The 19,722-nt window shown below is 37.3% G+C and overlaps 1 protein-coding gene across 2 annotated transcripts in view; it reads right to left on the reverse strand.

Annotated features, from left to right (window-relative positions):
• Positions 1-19,722, reverse strand: part of MRPS9 (mitochondrial ribosomal protein S9) — a 61,364-nt gene that overhangs the window by 16,790 nt on the left and 24,852 nt on the right. Inside the window, exons 3-5 of one of the 2 annotated variants that reach the window (XM_036096551.2) lie at positions 14,862-14,924; positions 14,741-14,771; positions 2,256-2,335 (exon numbers count right to left, since the gene is read on the reverse strand). The exons of the other annotated variant lie outside the window; for it this stretch is intronic. Of the exons in view, the coding sequence (XP_035952444.1) occupies positions 2,256-2,335; positions 14,741-14,771; positions 14,862-14,924 (174 nt within the window). The remainder of the gene's footprint in view (positions 1-2,255; positions 2,336-14,740; positions 14,772-14,861; positions 14,925-19,722) is intronic. 2 annotated transcript variants of the gene reach the window in all.

The following is a 19,722-nucleotide window of genomic DNA, read 5'->3' on the forward strand; positions in this document are numbered from 1 at the left end:
CAAGAGAAGGCAGAACAAAGGAGCAAGCAAACAACATGAAGCAGTTTTATCTTTTTTCTTTTTACCCAATGCCTGACTTCCCTACAAAACCACTTCTGTAAGCTGACCAGTGGATATTTAGTCACATACTATTTCAAAGTAAGAGAGAGCCTCTAGGAGGAAGCTCCTCTGCATGATCTAGGAAATGAGGCTGGTAGGACTACAGTTGTTAATTAATAACACCGGCCATAGAGGGTGCTGATTGGCATATATTTAGGAAAGCATTTGTCCTTTTCTCCACGCATAAATTTTAAGATTCCATAAAAAGAAGTTTTGCAAATACAAGGTTTTATTAATTATCTGAATTAAAATGCTCAAGTTAACCCAAAAGAGCTGTAATTCCTACGTGTAAACTGTTCCGATGAGCAATACAACAAATGCGAAGCCCCACACTTCTTGGGGAGTCAGAACACCCAACAAGATAAACTGCCCTAAATTACTGGAGTTTCACTAAAACAGAAAAGCCCAAAGAACTCTGCTCTACGTAACAGAAACTATATTACTCAAAAAGAAAAAAACAAACCTTTATTAATCAGACGTAATTTGACATTTTCAGTCAGAGTAACGGTAGCATTTTATCCACTGAGAAACCGACCGGTTTCTTGAGCAGTACCTTTCTAAAACACAGAAACCAACCGAAATCGAAGTTAGGCCCCTTCTACAATATGTAATTTCTTCATTCTGATGGAATGCAACAAAACATCTTGCCCTTGGGTTGCTCAGTTTCAGCCCAAACAAATGCAAATGGCATGTCAGCTGACAGCTGTTTGGTAAGGCTCCCCTACACGACCTGCATGCTTTACTTTTTTCCGTGAAACTCGGGATGAAAGGCAGAAGGCAGGAAGAGAATTAATGTAGCATACAGTCTAAAGGCAATGCTACAACCGTGATTAAGTAGAAAAGTTAAAAGGCACAGATTTTCCACAGCTTCGCTGCGTGCAACCCATCCGTGTAACAAGTTGACAGGCCTAGCGCGTCAGCTCCATCATCCCCTCCGACAGCTAAAACGCAGCACTGCATCCCTTTTCAGAGAAAATTTGCGTCTGCACCATGAAGCGTTGTACATTATTTCTTAGCACTGCAGGGGGCTCAAGTCCATATGGAACCTTCACAAATATTACCACAGATCAAACCAGCGGCGTTGGGAGGCAGATTTGACATACCTATTTAAATGAACAGCAGGGGTCCTCGGGCAGCCTCGGGCTGCGGGGGCAGCTCGGCGGAGCGCCAGCCGCAGCTCCATTAGTCAGCAAAGACACACTCTACATTTATCATTCATTTCATTTCTGCCAGGGCAAGAAGCTCATTTGCCCAAGGTCAACAAAAAGCGAAAAGAAGGTTTTCTTTTTTTTCCCCCAGAAATAAATGTACCTGACAAGTGGGGATTTTGTCCTTTGGGTCTGTGGAGCACAAATAAACACCAGAGAGTTCTAAAAGAGCCGAGTGAATGTGTGCCTGGGATTCAAGCAACCTGAAAGCTGACTGAGGATGGGGAAGCCCAGTGAGTGTTTTTGCAACTTTTAAAAATCATATTGTGAAGAAAATAAAACTTGACATCGTGTTCTTAAGGTAACACGGGTCCTGTTGTCAAAAATCGGGTATTAGCATCTAGCCATTTTATTCATAGCACCCTAGGGAACCCCCAAATTTGCACGCTACCAAACACAGCTCTGAAACAACAACAGAAAGCTGTTCCCAGTACACTCAAACACAGATGCAAGTCACAGTGTAATAAAACCATTTCTTAGGTCTTTTGGAGGCACAAATTCTAGACTCCTAATGCTGCACTTGCCTCTGAAAGGCAAAAACCGTGTATGAATAAACAGAAAGTACAGACGACATTTTGACTCTCTCCGTGGTCAATGCCTTACAGCCCCTGACAGCAGCACATACTCGTCCCCTTTCCTGCTTCGCACCTTACCTTCTATACGTGCATTATTACTCAGTGGAGCACTTACCTCCTAAAACAATCTCAATTTGCAAGAACCAGCATTTTAAGGTCAAACCATCCTGATACAACTTCTATGATGTTTATTTACCTTTAGCAAAAATGAATTAATAATATATACAGTCTTTCGACATACTGCCTTACCTCTAGAGGTCTTAGTTTTGCACAATAGGAAACATACTAGGTAAATCCTGAAGCCGAACAAAATATCTGGTACAGTCACTTAGCTTACAGTTCATATTATTAATCATTGATGTAATATACTTACATGCATTAATGAATAATACGACTGTTTGCCAGTATAAAAGAGAAAATGAAATGGACGGCCATCTTCTCCCCACTGGATTGCTAATAAAAAGCCAGATGAAAACAAATAAACAAAAATAAAAATTTATGCCAAGAGAGACCAAATAGCTATGTTTAACTGAAGTTAGGAGACATGTCTACAATTCTGATTAACTTTTAAAATGACAGAACAGCATTAATATTTAGAATTTTAATATTTAGTTCAGCATGTTTAATGTGCATGCAAACTATTTAGGATATTTAATATTCCACACTCATTAACATAAAACAATGTTTATATCTGATAATATTCCTGTATATTTCATCATGAGAATTCTAGAACTTGTTTTAAATAAACACACATAAAATAGCAAAAATCATCTTGTTGGAACAAAAAAATCTAGGTTTAGCTATAAATACAACACGCTCCCATATTCTTAAAAAGGGAAACTGATAAAGTAATGACGTCATACATTCAGGAAATTAGGAAAAGGCATAATAAAACAACAAAGAAAAAAAAACTAAATGGATTTTTCCATGCCACATTATTTGTTCCAACTCTGTGGTGACATACCTCCGAGAGTTTAAACGTCTGAAACAGAAGGGGCCCCCACAAGGTGTTATGTGTAATTCCTTTTGAAATACAGATGGTCATTCACATCTAATAAACACCAAACAAACTGAGGAATGAAGTCACTGTAGTAAATGAACCAAACCTGAGTCCACATCCTTTGCCCTTATTTCTACTGAGTTGTTTCTTGGTTAACCATTTGTGGGAACTTCAATATGTTAAAGGTATACTCCTCTGTCAATTACAGAAGTTGAAAACTCTTTTCTCCCAATCTGTCACTTTTTTTTAAAAAGATTATTTTTTAGAGAAAGCATCTTTCTTTTTTTTTTTTAAGGATGAGGTGCTTTATCTTTTTTTTTTTTCCCCATGGGGAGGGTGTGTGAGACAAACACAGACAGCCTTAATGTGTTGATATCCTGTGTCACCCACCTTTTAATTTGGTTTACAGTTGTCTTTCATAGTCAAGAAGTTTAAAATATATGTATACTGTAGAATCTGTCACTTTCCTCTATGGCATGGTTTATCGGCTGTTTCTCACTATCATCCCTACTAAAGAGCCTTGTTAGACATCTTTTTCCTAATTGCCTTACTCCCCATGAAACTTCAATACCACCAATATATTGTGGATCTGTTGATGTACACGGTGGCCCTTTGGAGGGCTGTAAACATTCTAACAGCTCAGACTTTTCTCATCTCCTATGAATCCATTTATGCCCCCCCGGGGACAACATCACTCCTATGGAGAGAGCATGCTTTAAGACTTTAGGCTTTCTAAAAACTATTTTCCTCTATTTTCTTCTGGAAAAAAAAATTTTTTTCATGTTCAGAAATTTCATCTATCTGAAATCTATGTTCATCAGGCAGAAATCCAAGTTATTACCTTGTCCAGCAAAGAGAAACTTTATCCCATCAGTTTTTTGATACTATGCTCTTCTGTTGAGTAAATCTTTTTTTAAAGATTAATTTGAGAGAGAGAGAGTGTGTGTGTGAGAGAGCACTCGAGCGAGCATGAGCAGAGGTAGGGGCAAAAGGAGAAGGACAGAGAATCTCAAGCAGACTCCACGCCCAGCACAGAGCCCAAAGTGGGGCTCGATCTCATGACCCCGAGATCACGAACTGAGCCAAAACCAAGAGTCCGACGCTTAACCACCCAGGCGCTCCACTACGCTCTTGTGTTGAAATACCACCTGTACAATAAATAGAATACTTCTGCTTCTGAGGATAACTGACATTACACATAGGCCACTTTAAGTGAATACATTTAAAACAAAGACCAAAATTTCATAATAAATTATGAAGAAAAGTCTTGATAGGGATTTTAGCTTAAAAAAGAAAACCAGATTCTTATATGCCAATGGTTGTGGATGAATTAAATACTTCTCCAACATCATTTTCACACACTTCATGAAATCCTGCATATTTTCCAATATTTATAACTTCACTATGCAATCCATTTGCACTGTATCGTTAAAGCAGTCAGTTAGAAAGCGCCTAAGAAAGACAAATATCATGGTTGCAGATAAGACTCTACTGTAAAAGTTGGGAGGGGTTTCTGAGTTGGGTCTCATTTCATGTGTGAGAGTGTGAGCATATATATAGAGGTGTGTGTGTATATACTTGATTTCATAATACTTCATTCAATCTAAGATGTCACAGATTTTAAGATGTCCCATCATGTATCTTATACAAAGAAGGAAGGAAAAAGTGCTGATCATCATGGTTTACATTAATTGTAAAATGAATCCTGTTGTCAAACTGTTAAAACTGAAAACTTTTAGAATTCACAAAATGTGGTATAAACAAACATGCTAATGCTGAATAATCTCGTCCACAGGTTGGTCTGTCAGAATACTGCACCACTAACACCATTTGATTAAAATAAGCTTTTGCTGGATTTTGATAGCTGGTAGGGTAAGGTTGCTACATTATCCTTACTTCTTTTTAAAAATTTTTCTCTGCTTCTTGCACATTTACTCTTTCAAATAAAGTTTATAAATATCTCCCAAAAGTCCTACCAGGACTTTGATTCAAATTATATATGTTTGTTCATAATTTTTAAGGAAATAACTTTGCAATATCTTTCTTTACAGGAACATGAAATCTTTTTCTAGCTATTCAGGCTTTCACCTATGAGCTTTAAGTTTCATAATTTTCTACATAAAAACTCTTGCATATTTTTGTAAGTTTTATCTGTATTTTAGTTTTTGTTCTTGACACTGCCCCCTCATTTAACTATGTTTTCTATAAAATTAACTTTATGCAATATACCCTTCTTTCACTATTTTTTCAACAAACTTTTTCTTTAGAGCAGTTCACAGCAAAGTTGAGAGGAAGACAGCGATTTCCCATATACCATCTTTGCCCCCACATATGCAGAGCCACCTCCATTATAAACATCCCCTAACAGTGTGGTACCTTTGTTACAAGTGATGAGCCTACTCGCTCTGGCGCATCATTATCACCCTAAGTCCATAGTTAACATTAGGGTTCACTCTTGTACACTCGGTGGGTTTGACCCCACCACTATAATACTATACAGAGTAATTTCAGTGCCCTAAGGATCCTCTGTGCTCCACCTACTCCCCTATAAACATCTGTCTGCAGGTTTCTGTGTGGCCTTAAGTGTTCAACCCCTCTGGATAAATACCAAGGAACACAAATGCTGGATCATATGGGAAGAGTTATGTTTAGTTTTGTAAGAAACCGCCAAACTCTTTAAAAGTGGCTGTACCATTTGTGTATTCCCAAGAGCTCCTGTTGCTCATCGTCCTTGGCACAATTTGGTGGTGTCAGTGTTCTGGATTTGGGCCATTCTGACAGGTATGTAGTGATACCTCACTGTTGCTTTAATCGGCATTTCCCTGATGTGAAGCATCTTGTCATGTTTGCCATGTATATATCTTCTGTGGTATCTATTAAGAACTTCGGCCAATTTTTAAATTGGGTCATTGGTTTTCTTACTGTTGAGTTTAAGAATTCCTTGTGTATTGTGGCTAACAGTCCTTTATCAATATGTCTTTTCCAAATATTTTCTACAATCTGTGACTTGTCTTTTCATTCTCTTGACAGTGTCTTTCTCACAGCAGAAAATTTGAATTTTAATGAAATCCAGCTTCTCCTTTGGTGTTGTATATAAAAAGCCATGGCCAAACCCAAGGTCTTCTGGGTTATTAACTACTGATTCAATTTCTTTAAATGATATAGGCCTATTCAAATTGTTTACTTCTGGTGTAAGTTTTGGCAGATTGTATCTAACCTACAAGGAAATGGTCCATTTCATGTAGGTTATTGTATCTGTAGGCACAGAGTTGTTCACAGTATTCCTTGATTATCCTTTTAATGTCCCTGGGATCTGTAGCGGTATCCTTTCTTTCATTTCTGGTACTAGTAATCTGTGTCCACACTCCTTTCTTTCAGTTAGCCTGACTAGAGGCTCATCGATTTTATTGATAAAACTGACATATAAAATCTATTATCAAAGAACCAGTTTTTGTTGATTTTCTCCACTGATTTCCTGTTTTCAACTTCACTGACTTCTGCTATAATTTTTATCATTTTCTCTTCTACTTACTTTGGATTTAATTTGCTCTTCTTTATCTAGTTTCCTAAGATGGAAGCTTAGATAAGTGATTTTAGATCTTCTTTTCTACTATACGCATTCACAATGCTATAAATTTCCCTCTGAACACTTCTTTTTATTCTTTTTATAAAGATTAAATATTAGAATTCCCTTGCCAGAGGCAAGGCTGAAGTTGACTGTTCTAGACTCTTTCAGTACATTTACCTATGTCTACCTACTGAAATACAGAGGCCTGTCTGCATGTTTTTTAAAAACACAAATGGTATTAAGCTGTATTTACACTACATACTTCCTATAGACAATTTGTCTTCCCCTGCCCCCAAAATTCATGTCGGAACCTAATCCTCAATGTGCTGGTATTTTGGTGTGGGGTCTTTGGGAGGTGATCAGGTCATATGGGCAAAGCCCTCATAAATAGGATGAGTGCCCTCACAGAAGGAACCCGAGATCTTGGGTCCCTTCGCCATGTGAGGACACAGGGAAAGACAGTGGTCTATGAACCAGGAAGCAGGCTCTCACCTGCTGTCTTGATTTTGGACTTCCCAGCCTCCAGAACTAGGAGAAATAAATTTCTTTGGTTTGTAAGCTACCGAGAGTATGGTAACCTGAATGGACTAGGACAACACTACACCATTTTCACTTCCTTTTCTCACCCAACAGTGTGTCTCATTTGTACCGATACAACTGGAACTACCTTTTTCTCTCTTTTTGGGGGGGATTGAGAGACAGAGGGTGGGGGAGAGAGAGAGAGAGCGGGAGTATGTGTGAATGAGGGGGGAGTAGTAGGGCAGAGGGAGAGGGAGAGAGAGGATCTTAAGCAGGCTCCAGTGTCAGTGCGGAGCCCGACACAAGGCTCGATCTCACAACCCTGAGATCATGACCTGACCCAAAAATCAAGAGCTGGCCGCTTAACCGAGACTGAGCCACTCAGGCACCCCTGAAACTACCTCTCTCTTGATTATCAGCGTTATTACTCCACAGTAGGATTCTGTGACAGTTTAGTTAGCTACCCTAATTGGTAAATGTTTAGATGGTTTCTAATTTTTTGCTGACACATAATATTTACAATTTCTAATCTGGTAAGTGTAATGATCTATCATTGTTTTATAAAACATTGTTTCTGATCTGATAATTTCCTGTGTTTACTGGTTACTTGTATTTTCATTTATGAATTGCCTATTTTGTCAGATGCTTAACTGACTGAGCCATCCAGGTACCCCTGTTCCTTGCTTTTTAAATTTATACTGTCTTCTTTCCAAAGAGAAGTTTTGAGTTTTAAAATAGATAATTTATTGATCTTTGTCCTTTTCATTTTATGACTTAAGGACATAATATTATCCATTATTTGATAGTTGTATGTTTATCCTTCAACTAGTCACTTTAATTCTATTCTAGAATATAAATTTCTTAATTCCAAAATCATAAATAAACTTTTAAGTCTTGACCCAATTCTGTCATGTTCTGGATACACTCTATTCTTTTTAAATTCCATTGAGTAGATTAAGAAATAGGACACTTCTGGGGCACCTGGGTGGCGCAGCTGGTTGGGTGCCCAGCTCTTGGTTTCAGCTCAGGCCGTGGTCTTGGAGTTGTGGGATCAAGCCCTGTGTTGGGCTTCATGCTCAGCGCAGAGTCTGCTTGATATGTTCTGTCCCTCTCTTTGCCCCTCCTGCTTGTGCTCGCTCTCTAAAGTAAATAGGTAAATCTTAAAAAAAAAAAAAAAAAAAGGACACTTCTGTCCACAGAAATGCAGACGCCTACTTCCATCTATTTTTTAAAGACTGCTACAAAAATAAAACAGAAAATGAGAATCCAAATGTTCAGCTAAAGAAAATTCATCCTTACCAAAACCAATGACAAAACAGAAGGAAAGTGAAATGCAACACTCCAAACTGAATTAAATATTTTCAAACAAGCATTTGGGTTTACTAGAGAACACTCTGAATCAAATCTTCAAAATATGAGCTCATAATGGACAACTAAAAGAAATGAAACAACTTGATTAAACTCAGGGAAAAAACAGGAAAAAAACTAAAATCATTAGAAATGTAGACTGACTTATAAACTACCCAAAGAAGAAGTAGATTAAAAACATTATAAAGGACACTGGAGAAAAAGTAGAAAAACAGTCAAGAAAATGAAGATGAGACCAAAAAAAAAAAAGGAAGATGAGTCAGAGACAGACTGCGGTTGAAGTGGAAAACAACCAAAGAAGGAATAACATTTATATAATTGGAGTCCCAAGAGGCAAAACAGAAAGTGGAACAGAACTAGTATTTATAACTATTAAAAAAAAACCTTTCTGGGTGTAAAGGACTTGAATCTATGATACTGAAAGAACTCATCGGCAGCACAGTAAGCTAACTTTTTTTTTTTTTAAAGACTTTATTTATTTGACAGAGAGATACACAGCGAGAGAGGGAACACAAGCAGGGGGAGTGGGAGAGGGAGAAGCAGGCTTCCTGCCGAGCAGGGAGCCTGATGTGGGGCTCGATCCCAGGACCCTGGGATCCCAACCTGAGCCAAAGGCAGACGCTTAATGACTGAGGCACCCAGGCGCCCCAGTAAGCTAACTCTTAATAATCAACTCAACATCGTACTTGCACAAAGCTACTAAACAAAGATAAAGAATCCTTAGGACCACCAGGGAAAAAGATTAAATGACTTATAAGGAAAGAATAACTAGACTGATCTAAGACTTCTTAAAAACAACAAAGCAAGACAACTATAGCAAGCACTTTCAGGAAACTCAAAAAAAGAAAGTGTGAACCAAAGATTTCTCCCTCCAGCCTAGCTGTCCTTCAAGTATCAAGGCTATAGGAAAATAATTTTAAACACGTAAGTGCTCAAGAAATTTTGTAATCTATGAGACCCCTTTGAAGAATCTTTTAGCAAATGAACTCCATTCAACCAAGGATGACAAGGGAAACTTTAGCAAAAGGAGTTTCATAATTTAATTATAGATGTAAAATTAGAACAAAGATGAGTAAGAAGTGTATACAAAGAAATGATGAAAAAAACAATACACACGGGATACATATTTTTCTATGTGTATATGTAGATATGTATTTTTAAAGCTGGAATTCAATGTTTTTAAAACAGTTCCTGTCCACCAAAATACATACAGGCAGAGAAAAATCACAATTTATTTGTTACCAATGTGATTATCATGTTACTTAAATCATCATTACACTCCATTCCATACTGACTTGTGTGGATTTGGCCACCAAGTTGTCAACTGGCAGGATGCTCATATCATTCTGCACAATTAGCATTTTGCCCTTTACCTATACTGTGGCATGTTTTTATGACAGTATCACTTAAGGGGCACCTGGGTGGCTCAGTTGGTTAAGCATCTGACTCTTGATTTCGGCTCAGGTCATGATCTCAGATAGAGCCCCAGGTCAGGCTCTGTGCTCAGCATGGAGTGGGCTTGAGATTCTTTCCCCTCCTCCCTCTCCTTCCCGCTCTGCTCCTCTGCCCCACTCCCTGCTCGCGTTCTCTCTCTCTTGCGTGCTCTAAAATAAAAATCTTAAAAAAAAAAAAGTATCGTTTTAAAAAAATTAGAACTCATAATTTGAATATTTTTAATATTCAGATATCCAAATAATAATATTCTATTGTAAGTCTAATATAGTTTTTAGTTTGTGGTTTGTATTTTCTGGATGGGCAATCCTAACATCTGTGAATAATAACTGACTTATTCCTAACCTCTCTACCTTTTTTAATCCCACTGGTTAAGCCTTTCAAAACAATACTGAATACCAGAGGCAAGTGTGGGCATACTTATCTTATTCCTGAACGTAAGGTAAAGTAATCCAGTGGTATGTTTTTTAATTTAATGTGTTTCTGTTTCTCCTGATAGTTTTTCTCAAACTAATAAAGTTTCTTTTTACTTCTAGATTAAGAGTTTCATCAAAAAATAAATGCTGAATTTTGTTTAATGACCTTTTTTTATCTATGAAAAGATTTATTCCCTGACTCAAATAACACACTAATAAATTCCTAATATTAAACCATCCTTATATTCCTGGGGGTAAAAAGGTCCTCTGGTATATTCTCTTAATATAATGCTTTATTTGGTTTGCTATCATTTTATTTAATGAGATGAGACTAGACTACAGGTTTTTCTGCAGTTCATGTCCAGATCCAGTAATTGTGTGAGCCTATAAAGTGAACCTGCAGGTTTTATTTTTTCTACTCTGCAACAGTTCACATAATATAAAAATTCAAGCTTTTACAAGTATGAGAGAACTCAAAGAACCTCTGGGCCTGGTGCTTCTCTGGTTAGATCTCTGATTACCTTTGACTTCTCCAGCTTTTAGTCTAACCAATATTCTCCCTAAGACAATTACTACCTGTTTTGAGAGTCAGGGAAGTGTGGCAGTGCTTCGGAGTTGAGACTGTCAGGGCCTACCTACATCCTACCTCAGCCACTTCCTTGCAGGCTTGCAGTTTTATTCTCTCAGTCAGATTGATTTCTTGGGTGTTCAGAACGATTTGATATTTATCTAGCTGTGATTGAGGGACGAAGCAAGCTTATGGTCCCCCTACTCCTCCACCATCTTAACTCCTCCCCCCTGCCTCAGCCACTTCCTAGCTGTGTGTTCTTGGAAGATTACTCTCCAGGTTTTAATTCCTTCATCTGTAAAATGGGGAACATGATAGTATCTACTTAATAAAACTGTTGTGAAGATTATGAGTAAATACATACAAAGCATTTAGAACTGTTGCCTGGCCCCCTCTACGTTTCAATAAATACTAGTTATTAATTAGGATATATATTTTTTAAAGATTTTATTTATTTATTTGTCAGAGAATGAGAGAGTGAGAGAGAGAGCTCAAGCAAGGGGAGTGGCAGGCAGAGGGAGAAGCGGGCTCCCTGCTGAGCAAGGGTCCTGGGATCATGACCTGAGCCGAAGGAAGATGCCTAACCAACTGAGACACCCAGGCGTCCCTATTAATTAGGATATTTTTCAAATTAATTAGAATAAAGCTACCCACAACAATCTTCACTTTAAAACTATCCTCTGAATGTTATTTAAAATGATTAATATTGTCCTAAATTTTATGGTTTCTTTTTTCCTTGACCAGACTTGCCAGAAGTTGATCAATTTCATTGGCTTTTTCGAAGAACTAGTTGGTTTTATTTATCCTACCTCAAAATTTCTTCATTCATCAATTTAGTTCCTTTCCTACCTTCTTGAAATGAATACTGAGTTCATTTATTTCTAGTATCTGTTAATGTCTCATAAATACGTTTGCTTCTGCATAATACCTGTCTCTGCATAATACCTGTCTATATCCCGTAGAGTTTGATATGAATTGTTCTGATCTTTCCACATTTCTAAATAATCTGTGATTTCCATTCTGATTTCCTCTTTAATCCAATAGTTTTATGGTTCTATTGATTTGAAGTCAGAAGACCTATCATTTCTACTTTTTGGAATTTGTTAGATTTTCTCTATGAACTATTACATCATAATTCTATTAATATTCCATTAGCATCCATATAGAAAAATGTATTCTTTGTACTTGTATGTGTAGCTATACAATCATACTGTGTTATTCAAATTCTTTAGAGCCTTACTTAACAGCTTTTGCTATGAACATTTCAATGCTAAATGCATGGTACAAAAAGATTCATGGTCGTCAAATCCACTTAAAGGGTATTAGATTCTATCAATATCAATTAACATTCTTGTCTCATCGAACCACTCCTCGACCCCCCTGAATTCCATTTCATCTAGTGTTAGGCGCTATTCCTTGCGTCTGTCATCAATCTAGCACATATCTTTGTTTTTTCTGATATTTTTATCACTTGCCTTAAACAGTAGAGCAGGATTTTTATGTTAACTCAACCTGGAAGCTTCCATCTTTTAATAAAGGAAGTAATGGCACTTTACAAGCATCATAATCTATTCAAATCTAAATTTCACTGATATTTTTTAACATAAAAAATTAGTTTGTCTTATGTTTACAAAGTACAGCAAAATTGGTAGGTAGGTGGCAAAAAATATTTTGCTAATTCTAAAGGAATCCTGTCTAAATATAGTTAACTGCAATATGTAATAAAATCCTACCAATACTGACATAGTTCCAAAATAACAGGAGCATTTTGCAGGGATGTCTAGACGTTTCAGTTGCTACATTCTAGCTGATAGTAATAACAAACTTCTAATACTGAGAAGCTGGTATGATTTGAAAGAAACAGTTTCAGAGGGGCAGATGTATAAGAGATGCAAAGAGACAAAGAGATCAAAGACATGTAAGTGAGGAGCCTATGAGGCTGAAAAATAGAGAAGCCACTAAAAATAAGAAAAAACAGTTACCACATTTACAGAAAAGCCATTAAGTTTCTATGCCTTGTATATACAGTTTTATTTCAAAAAGTTGAGCTGCATCTTTAAAACTGATGTACACTTGTAACACAGCCTTCATTTATTATCTCCCCAAGAGCTATCAATTGAAATGATGTTATAGTTTATAATCAGCTATGTCAAAGAAATGAGGAAATATAAAAGACAATATATTTATAGAAAGACCCCTAATTTTTATAACAAGATTCAAAATAAAACTTATCATTTCAAGCGGCGAAGTGGAGCAGCAGAATGAAAGAATGCCTAGCTCTGGGAACTCCTGGGTGGCTCAGTTGGTTAAGTGTCTGCCTTCGGCTCAAGTCATGATCCCAGGGTCCTGGGATCAAGCCCCACGTCAGGCTCCCTGCTCGGCAGGGAGTCTGCTTCTCCCTCTGCCCCTCCTCATGCCCTCTGCCTCTGCTTCTCCCTCTGCTCCTGCTCTCTCTCGCTCATTCTCAAATAAATAAATAAAATCTTAAAAAAAAAAAATGCCTAGCTTTGAACACAGGCTAAGACTTAGCAGAAATATCAGTGCAAAACAAGTACATTTTTTATTGAAATATCTGCTCTCTTACCAATCTCCACTGAATCAGCTCTAAAAGATACTGAGTAATGCCGCCTGCACAGTGAGCATCTGTGGCTACCAGGCTCTCCTCTAGGAAATCTACACATCTTTGCTGCAGAGTTACATGCTTACTAAGAGTCAGCTGTGTCCATTCCCAAACCTGTTTATTACAATTATATTTATTTCTGTAATTACATGAATTAAGTATTACATAAACAGATGAAATATGAGTGGAAACAGAAAAGACAGTTTTCGCTGCTGTGAAAACTAAGTTGAATGCTTCAGAAAAACTGAAAGGCAAGTTACTAAAAAAAAAAAAAAGTTTGCTCCACTTCAGTGTGGTTAGACGAAAAATCTGTAGAAATATAGAAATATTCTACACTCAGATTTCTTAGAAAGTTTAAGTTCTTTGCTCCACTATGAGGAAACCAAAACTAAAAAACTTTGATGATGTGTCAGTGACAGCAGGGTTATGCAAAAGAAACAGGGAGAAACAGATACCTGCTTAAAGAAAAAACCCTCTAGGGTTGTAGCAAAAGATTGATGAATAAATATAAATTTATACTGAGTGTTTTTAAGAAGTAATTTCTAGTTTTAGTACTTAAAAAAAAGGTTTTTTTTTAAAGTAGGCTCAATGCCCAGCATGGAGCCCAATGTGGGGCTTGAACTCATGACCCTCAAGATCAAGACCTGAGCTGAGATCAAGAGTCCAAGGCTTGACCCACTGAAACACCCTAGCTTTAGTACTTTCTAAATTAACTGATAACTACCACCAGTCCACATTGGCTAACAGGCTTTTAATGTAAACTGGAAAATAGTAAGTATATTATTTCCCGGCAAACTTAAAGCCTGTATATGTTTTCTTCAAAATTTAATTTTACACATTTAAGAGATAAAGAGAAAATCTTAAAAGAAGCCAGAGAAAACAGAGGGACAGGCAAGAATGATGGCTAACTGCTTATCAGAAACAATGCAAGACAAAAGACAATGTAATCATATCAATAAAGGAAAGACAAAAAAGGGGGGTCTATATTCAGTGAAAATATGCTTCCGAAATGAACAAAAATTTTAAATTTTCAAATAAAAAAAGTTGAATTAGTCTCCAGTAGATCTGTACCAACCTCTTCCTCAAAAAAGCATATTAGAATGTGAATAAATGAGTGTGACATTAGAATAGGCATAAACTCTAACCTGATCTAATTATAATATTATTTAATTAAAAAGAAATAGTCTATAAATTCCAGTCATTTATTGTTAGTTATAAAATATCACTGACCGACCTCACAACTGCCACAACACAGGGGTGTGTCTCCACCATATGTGGGCGACTGCTGATATGTAACATAACACTGCGGTAAAGGAATAATGCTCATTCATTCTTGATCAAGCTTACCTCTTTGTTTTGGAAAAATCTGTTCAGGATGCTGTAAAATAAATTACAATGAGTTAGATTATTACTGTAACATATTATAAACCTAAGTGAAATTTTAAAAAATATCAATGAAGAGAACTACCTTCATTATTGGCCTGGCTTGCTTCTCAAACAAGCCACTTGGAAAAAGGTAAGCAACAGCTCTCTGAAAACATATAACAAATATAACAAAGGTTAATTAACAACTGTTATAAACACAAGTTAACGTTATGACTAATAGTTCCTGAGTTCCTACATGCCAGATATCAAACTAAGGGTTTCATATACATTATCTCACCTTCTAATCTTTTAAACAGGAGAAAAAATTACCACATACACATCCCCCAAAGAAAAAATTATTTGTAACTATTAAACTGGTTATTAATAATTTTCAAGTATCAGTTTCAAACATGAATGTGATACCACAAATCTCTCTTTTAAAAGCAAACGAGAGGTGCTCCTATACAAACTCTGTGGTAATGTGCTCAAGAGCACCCCTTCGAACTCCCCATTGGCAGTGCAAATATCACAGACCGAATACCGAAAAGAGGAGGCTCCAAGCCTCATCCACTGTGATAGCCCCAATGTTTTTGATGCTCTTTGAACTCTTCCTAGAAGTTTTGAGAGGTTTTTATACTACATTTTTCCAACCAAGTTCTCTTAAATGTCTGTTTCTCAATGGGGATGCCATGGCATTTTGAGTGTGACAGCTCTGTTGCAGGCAGCCTTGCCCTTCCCCTGTCCTGCAGGTCACTTAACACCCCTGGCCCTTCTCCACCATCTATGCCAGTAATATCCCCAGCGCCTGGCGCACCTGGGTGGCTCAGTCGTTAAGCGTCTGCCTTCAGCTCAGGTCATGATCCCAGGGTCCTGGGATCGAGCCCCACATCGGGCTCCCTGCTCAGCAGGAAACCTGCTTCTCCCTCTCCCACTCCCCCTGCTTGTGTTCCCTCTCTCGCTGTGTCTCTCTCTGTCAAATAAATAAAATCTTTAAAAAAAAAAAAAAATCCCCAGCGCCTGTGACAAATCTCACCCCCACACATTTCCAAAAGCCCCTCACCTCCTAGTACTGCCACCAACTTGACAACAACTGTGTAAGCCATGACAGCATCTTCTCGAACACCACTCCTCACAATTAAAAGCAAACCACATGCATTTTCATTTCTCTTGAATGGTGTCAGATGAGAAGTCTGTGGCCTTGGATCTTATTAGCACTGTATCTGAACTCTAAATGAACTGGCAGCTCACATAAACCGAGTGCTGTTCTTTTAGAGAGGCTGTTCTCAGGATGGACCTCTCTGCCCACCCACACAGTAAATGCGCTAGACCGGATTTCACCCCTGAAAGTTAGGGACCTGTAACTTGGGGCTTATCAATTCAGTTATCTTAGGGAGCCCATCTCTGGGTCAAGCTTCATTCTCCCATTCGGCCTTTTGGCAATAAAACGGACACTAAAGAAACCCTTAGATCACACATCCGAGTGCTAATTTTGTGAACATTTTTTGTTTTTAAAACCAGAGACTCCTCTGCCTTTCCTTCTCTGAGGGAGAAAAGGTGGACTTTTTAGTAAGTGATGTTGAGACAACTGACTGCCATTTGGAAAAAGATAAAAGTGGATGCAAACCAGACACTGTACACGAGAATGAACTGCAGATGGGTCAGAATGCTAAACACAGAAAATCAAATCAAACAAGTACGAGAAAAAAACAGGGCGAATTCCTTTATATAAGCTATACCCCCACAGGCAAAACCAACATCATCACAGGTGATTCACTGATTTATAACAACAAAATATTAGAAACACCCCCCCTATAAGGTTGGCTGCATAAATGAGGGCACATCCATGCCATCAAGCACTCTAACCATAAAAAAAGATTGATAAAAGCAAGACGCAAAGTAAATGTACTCAGAGTGTGACCTTTGGTGTAAGAAAAAGAAATAAGAAAATACATATAGGAACAGGGGAAAATATACATAGGTTTCTTTCCACAAGGAAGGGTACAGTGGAAACTAATAAAAATCATCATTTATTAAGGGGTGGGCAGCAGCAGGGTGAGGGCCAGGGGATGAGTAAGGCTTCCCTAGGTATGCCTTTATTCAGCTGAACGTCGAAGCCTGAATATGCTTTATATATTAAAGACTAAAATTTTCAAAAACAAACTCTAAAGATTAATACAAACAAAAACAAATAAACCTCAAACAAAAACAAATAAACCTAATTTCTAATGACAAAAAAGAATAGCAAAGAAATCTTCAACTTTACTCGGAAGGCTTATTGTTAGTAATATTAATAATAAAATTCTGAAACATTCTCTGTATATTACAGCATAAAGTAAATAAATGTATTAATTGTATGGTGACCACAATGTTACTGTAGGAGAAGAGATACAAACATAAAAGAAGAAATGTAATGTTAAGTTTGAATCAGACAAATCAATACATACTTGTGATCTTTAAAAAATATTATTTCCTGGATTATTCCTATAATATTTAAAAGATAGTACTTTTTAGTTCTGTCCCCTGAAAGAGCACAGATGCAATGAAACTCTAAAAGCAATGAGTGGCCCCTAGTATCCAATCTTGGTTTCTAAATACAATTTCCTAGTATAAGGAACAGAGTATCTTAGAGAAATGATTAATTCTAGGCCTAAAGCAGGAAAAGTACAAAATAAGCCTAAGACACCTTCCTGTGTCAGGAAACAAGGAAGTGCTCAAAAGGACAGAGAAGCCAGCTTCAAGCGGCTCCCACTGGCCACATTTGGGACAATGTGAACATCAAAGAACAATGATAATGCCTGGTAACACACTCAATACATACATGTCGAAGAGTGCACCTCTACACACTCACTCACTCACTCTCTCTCCAGGGTTCTGAAGGATGGGGCAAGGAGAAAAGGAAGGCCTTTTTATGAAACAATACCAGTTAATAAAAGTAGACGGAATGGCAGAAGTAGAAAATCACTGTTTTGTAAGTTCCAAAGTAATCCAATTTCAGCCAAGGAGCACCAGTGGATGACAAAGTCATTGGCTGAAAGGTTACTAGGGAATAGAATATAGAATAGAACCCCAAATAATCACCCTACAGATAACTTAGTTACAAGGGGAAAAAATCACTTTTACAATAAAGAGGTCTACTGGTCACCAAGGGGTCAGATGTACAATCAATAGTGGGACAAACTCATTATGTACCTCCTGGTGTGAGGGAACAGGAAGTATACAATATGACATAAGTATTACCCTTTATACATTCTAAATCTAATCACAAGAAAGCAAGTAGAAAGCCACAACGTGGACAACTGTATAAGACAAGTGGTCTGGATTCTACAAAACTAGCTAGTTATAAAGACATTTTAGGGAAAACTGAGGAAATTTAAATATAGACTATAGAATATATGACATTGTAGAATTATTGTAATTGTATTAGATATAATAGTGGTATCGTGGAAAAATGGTATAAAGGATGTATGTACTTAGGGGTAAATGCTGATACATATAGGGGTTAGGTGTTATGATACTGCATTTTCAACGCTCACTCAAAATACGTTTTATATATACAGAGAAAGGAAATGTGGCGAAATATTTAACAACTGGCAAATCTATATGAAAGGTATATATGTGCGTGTGTGTTTGTATTCATTGAATATTCAAGTTTTCTGGAAATCTGAAAAATTTCAAAATAAAAAGCTGGGGAAAATGTTAAAAATTAAAAAATAAGTCAGCTGGGTCTTTCCAAACCTAACCTGTCTCAGCAGGGTTACTATGAGCCTACAGCACCTGTGGGCCAGGTGGCCTTCAGGTCTGGTTCCCACAGTCAGTCATGGCAGCCCCAAGGCTGGTCAGACATTTTAGCCAAGGGGCTACTGACTCAAGGCCTGGGTGAGAATATTAGCAGTACACTGAAGTACAACTCCGCATCCTGGGGTAAGCACGCAAGGATCACGGGGGCGGAAGTCCAATCAACTTTCAAATCAGGTTCAAGCTGTCGCTGGCATCATTTCAAATATAAAAATTACTAGTAACCTAGGTGACTACTGAAAAGAGTTCAAGAAGGCAATGAAAATGTAAAGAATTCATTCCGCAGCTAAATTTCTCATGAAAACTAAGATATAGACAAGTCACCAGGAAGTTAATCAGTAGAACTTGAAAATAAAGCATCAATTGCAAAGGGTGTCTAGGTCTTAAGGCAATCTCTGTATTAACTTAAAAACAAGTTAATAAAATATTTGGTGGAAATTAAAAAAAAAAAAAAATCTCACCTAAGAATAAATTAACACATATTTACTAATTCATAATTCCTCACCATATTAAGTGATCATGTTGATTTTATTTATTTATTTTAGAGAGAACATGCAATACAGGGGGGAGGGCAGGAGCAGAGGGGAGGGCAGGAGCAGAGGAAGAGGGACAAGCAGACTTGGTGCTGAGCGCAAGCAAGACACAGGACTCAATCTCACGACCCTGAGATCATGACCTGAGCCAAAACCAAGAGTCGGACGCTTAACCGACTAAGCCACCCAGGCGCCCCTAGGTGATAATAATAACACAACCAACTATATTATACTAACTATATCATACTATACTATACTATATACTCTATTACTAATTACTGATATGGCGTGTACAATGTACTATGCTATACAGTACCAACTATATTATATTTGTACCGAACTATATTAGGTGCTGTACTAAGTACTGTGGAGAAGGTCCATAGAGCAAGACACCATGTTAGATAAACAGCAAAATCACAAATTCAGTAAAAACAATGAAAAACAAAGGATGGCAGGAAAAGGAACAAAAGAAGAAACAGTACATAAGATAAAACCGCTTTTTTTCCCCCAAATCTGTATTACATCTTTTATACCAAATTATGAGGAATATACTTTCTAATTCCAGTGGAGTTACAACACAGTGTTCTATTAGTCATAAACTGGTTACTTTTTAACCAAACAGAAGATAGAAAACAG

The sequence above is a fragment of the Halichoerus grypus genome, chromosome 10 (assembly GCF_964656455.1).
Source record: "Halichoerus grypus chromosome 10, mHalGry1.hap1.1, whole genome shotgun sequence".
Taxonomy (NCBI): Eukaryota; Metazoa; Chordata; class Mammalia; order Carnivora; family Phocidae; genus Halichoerus; species Halichoerus grypus.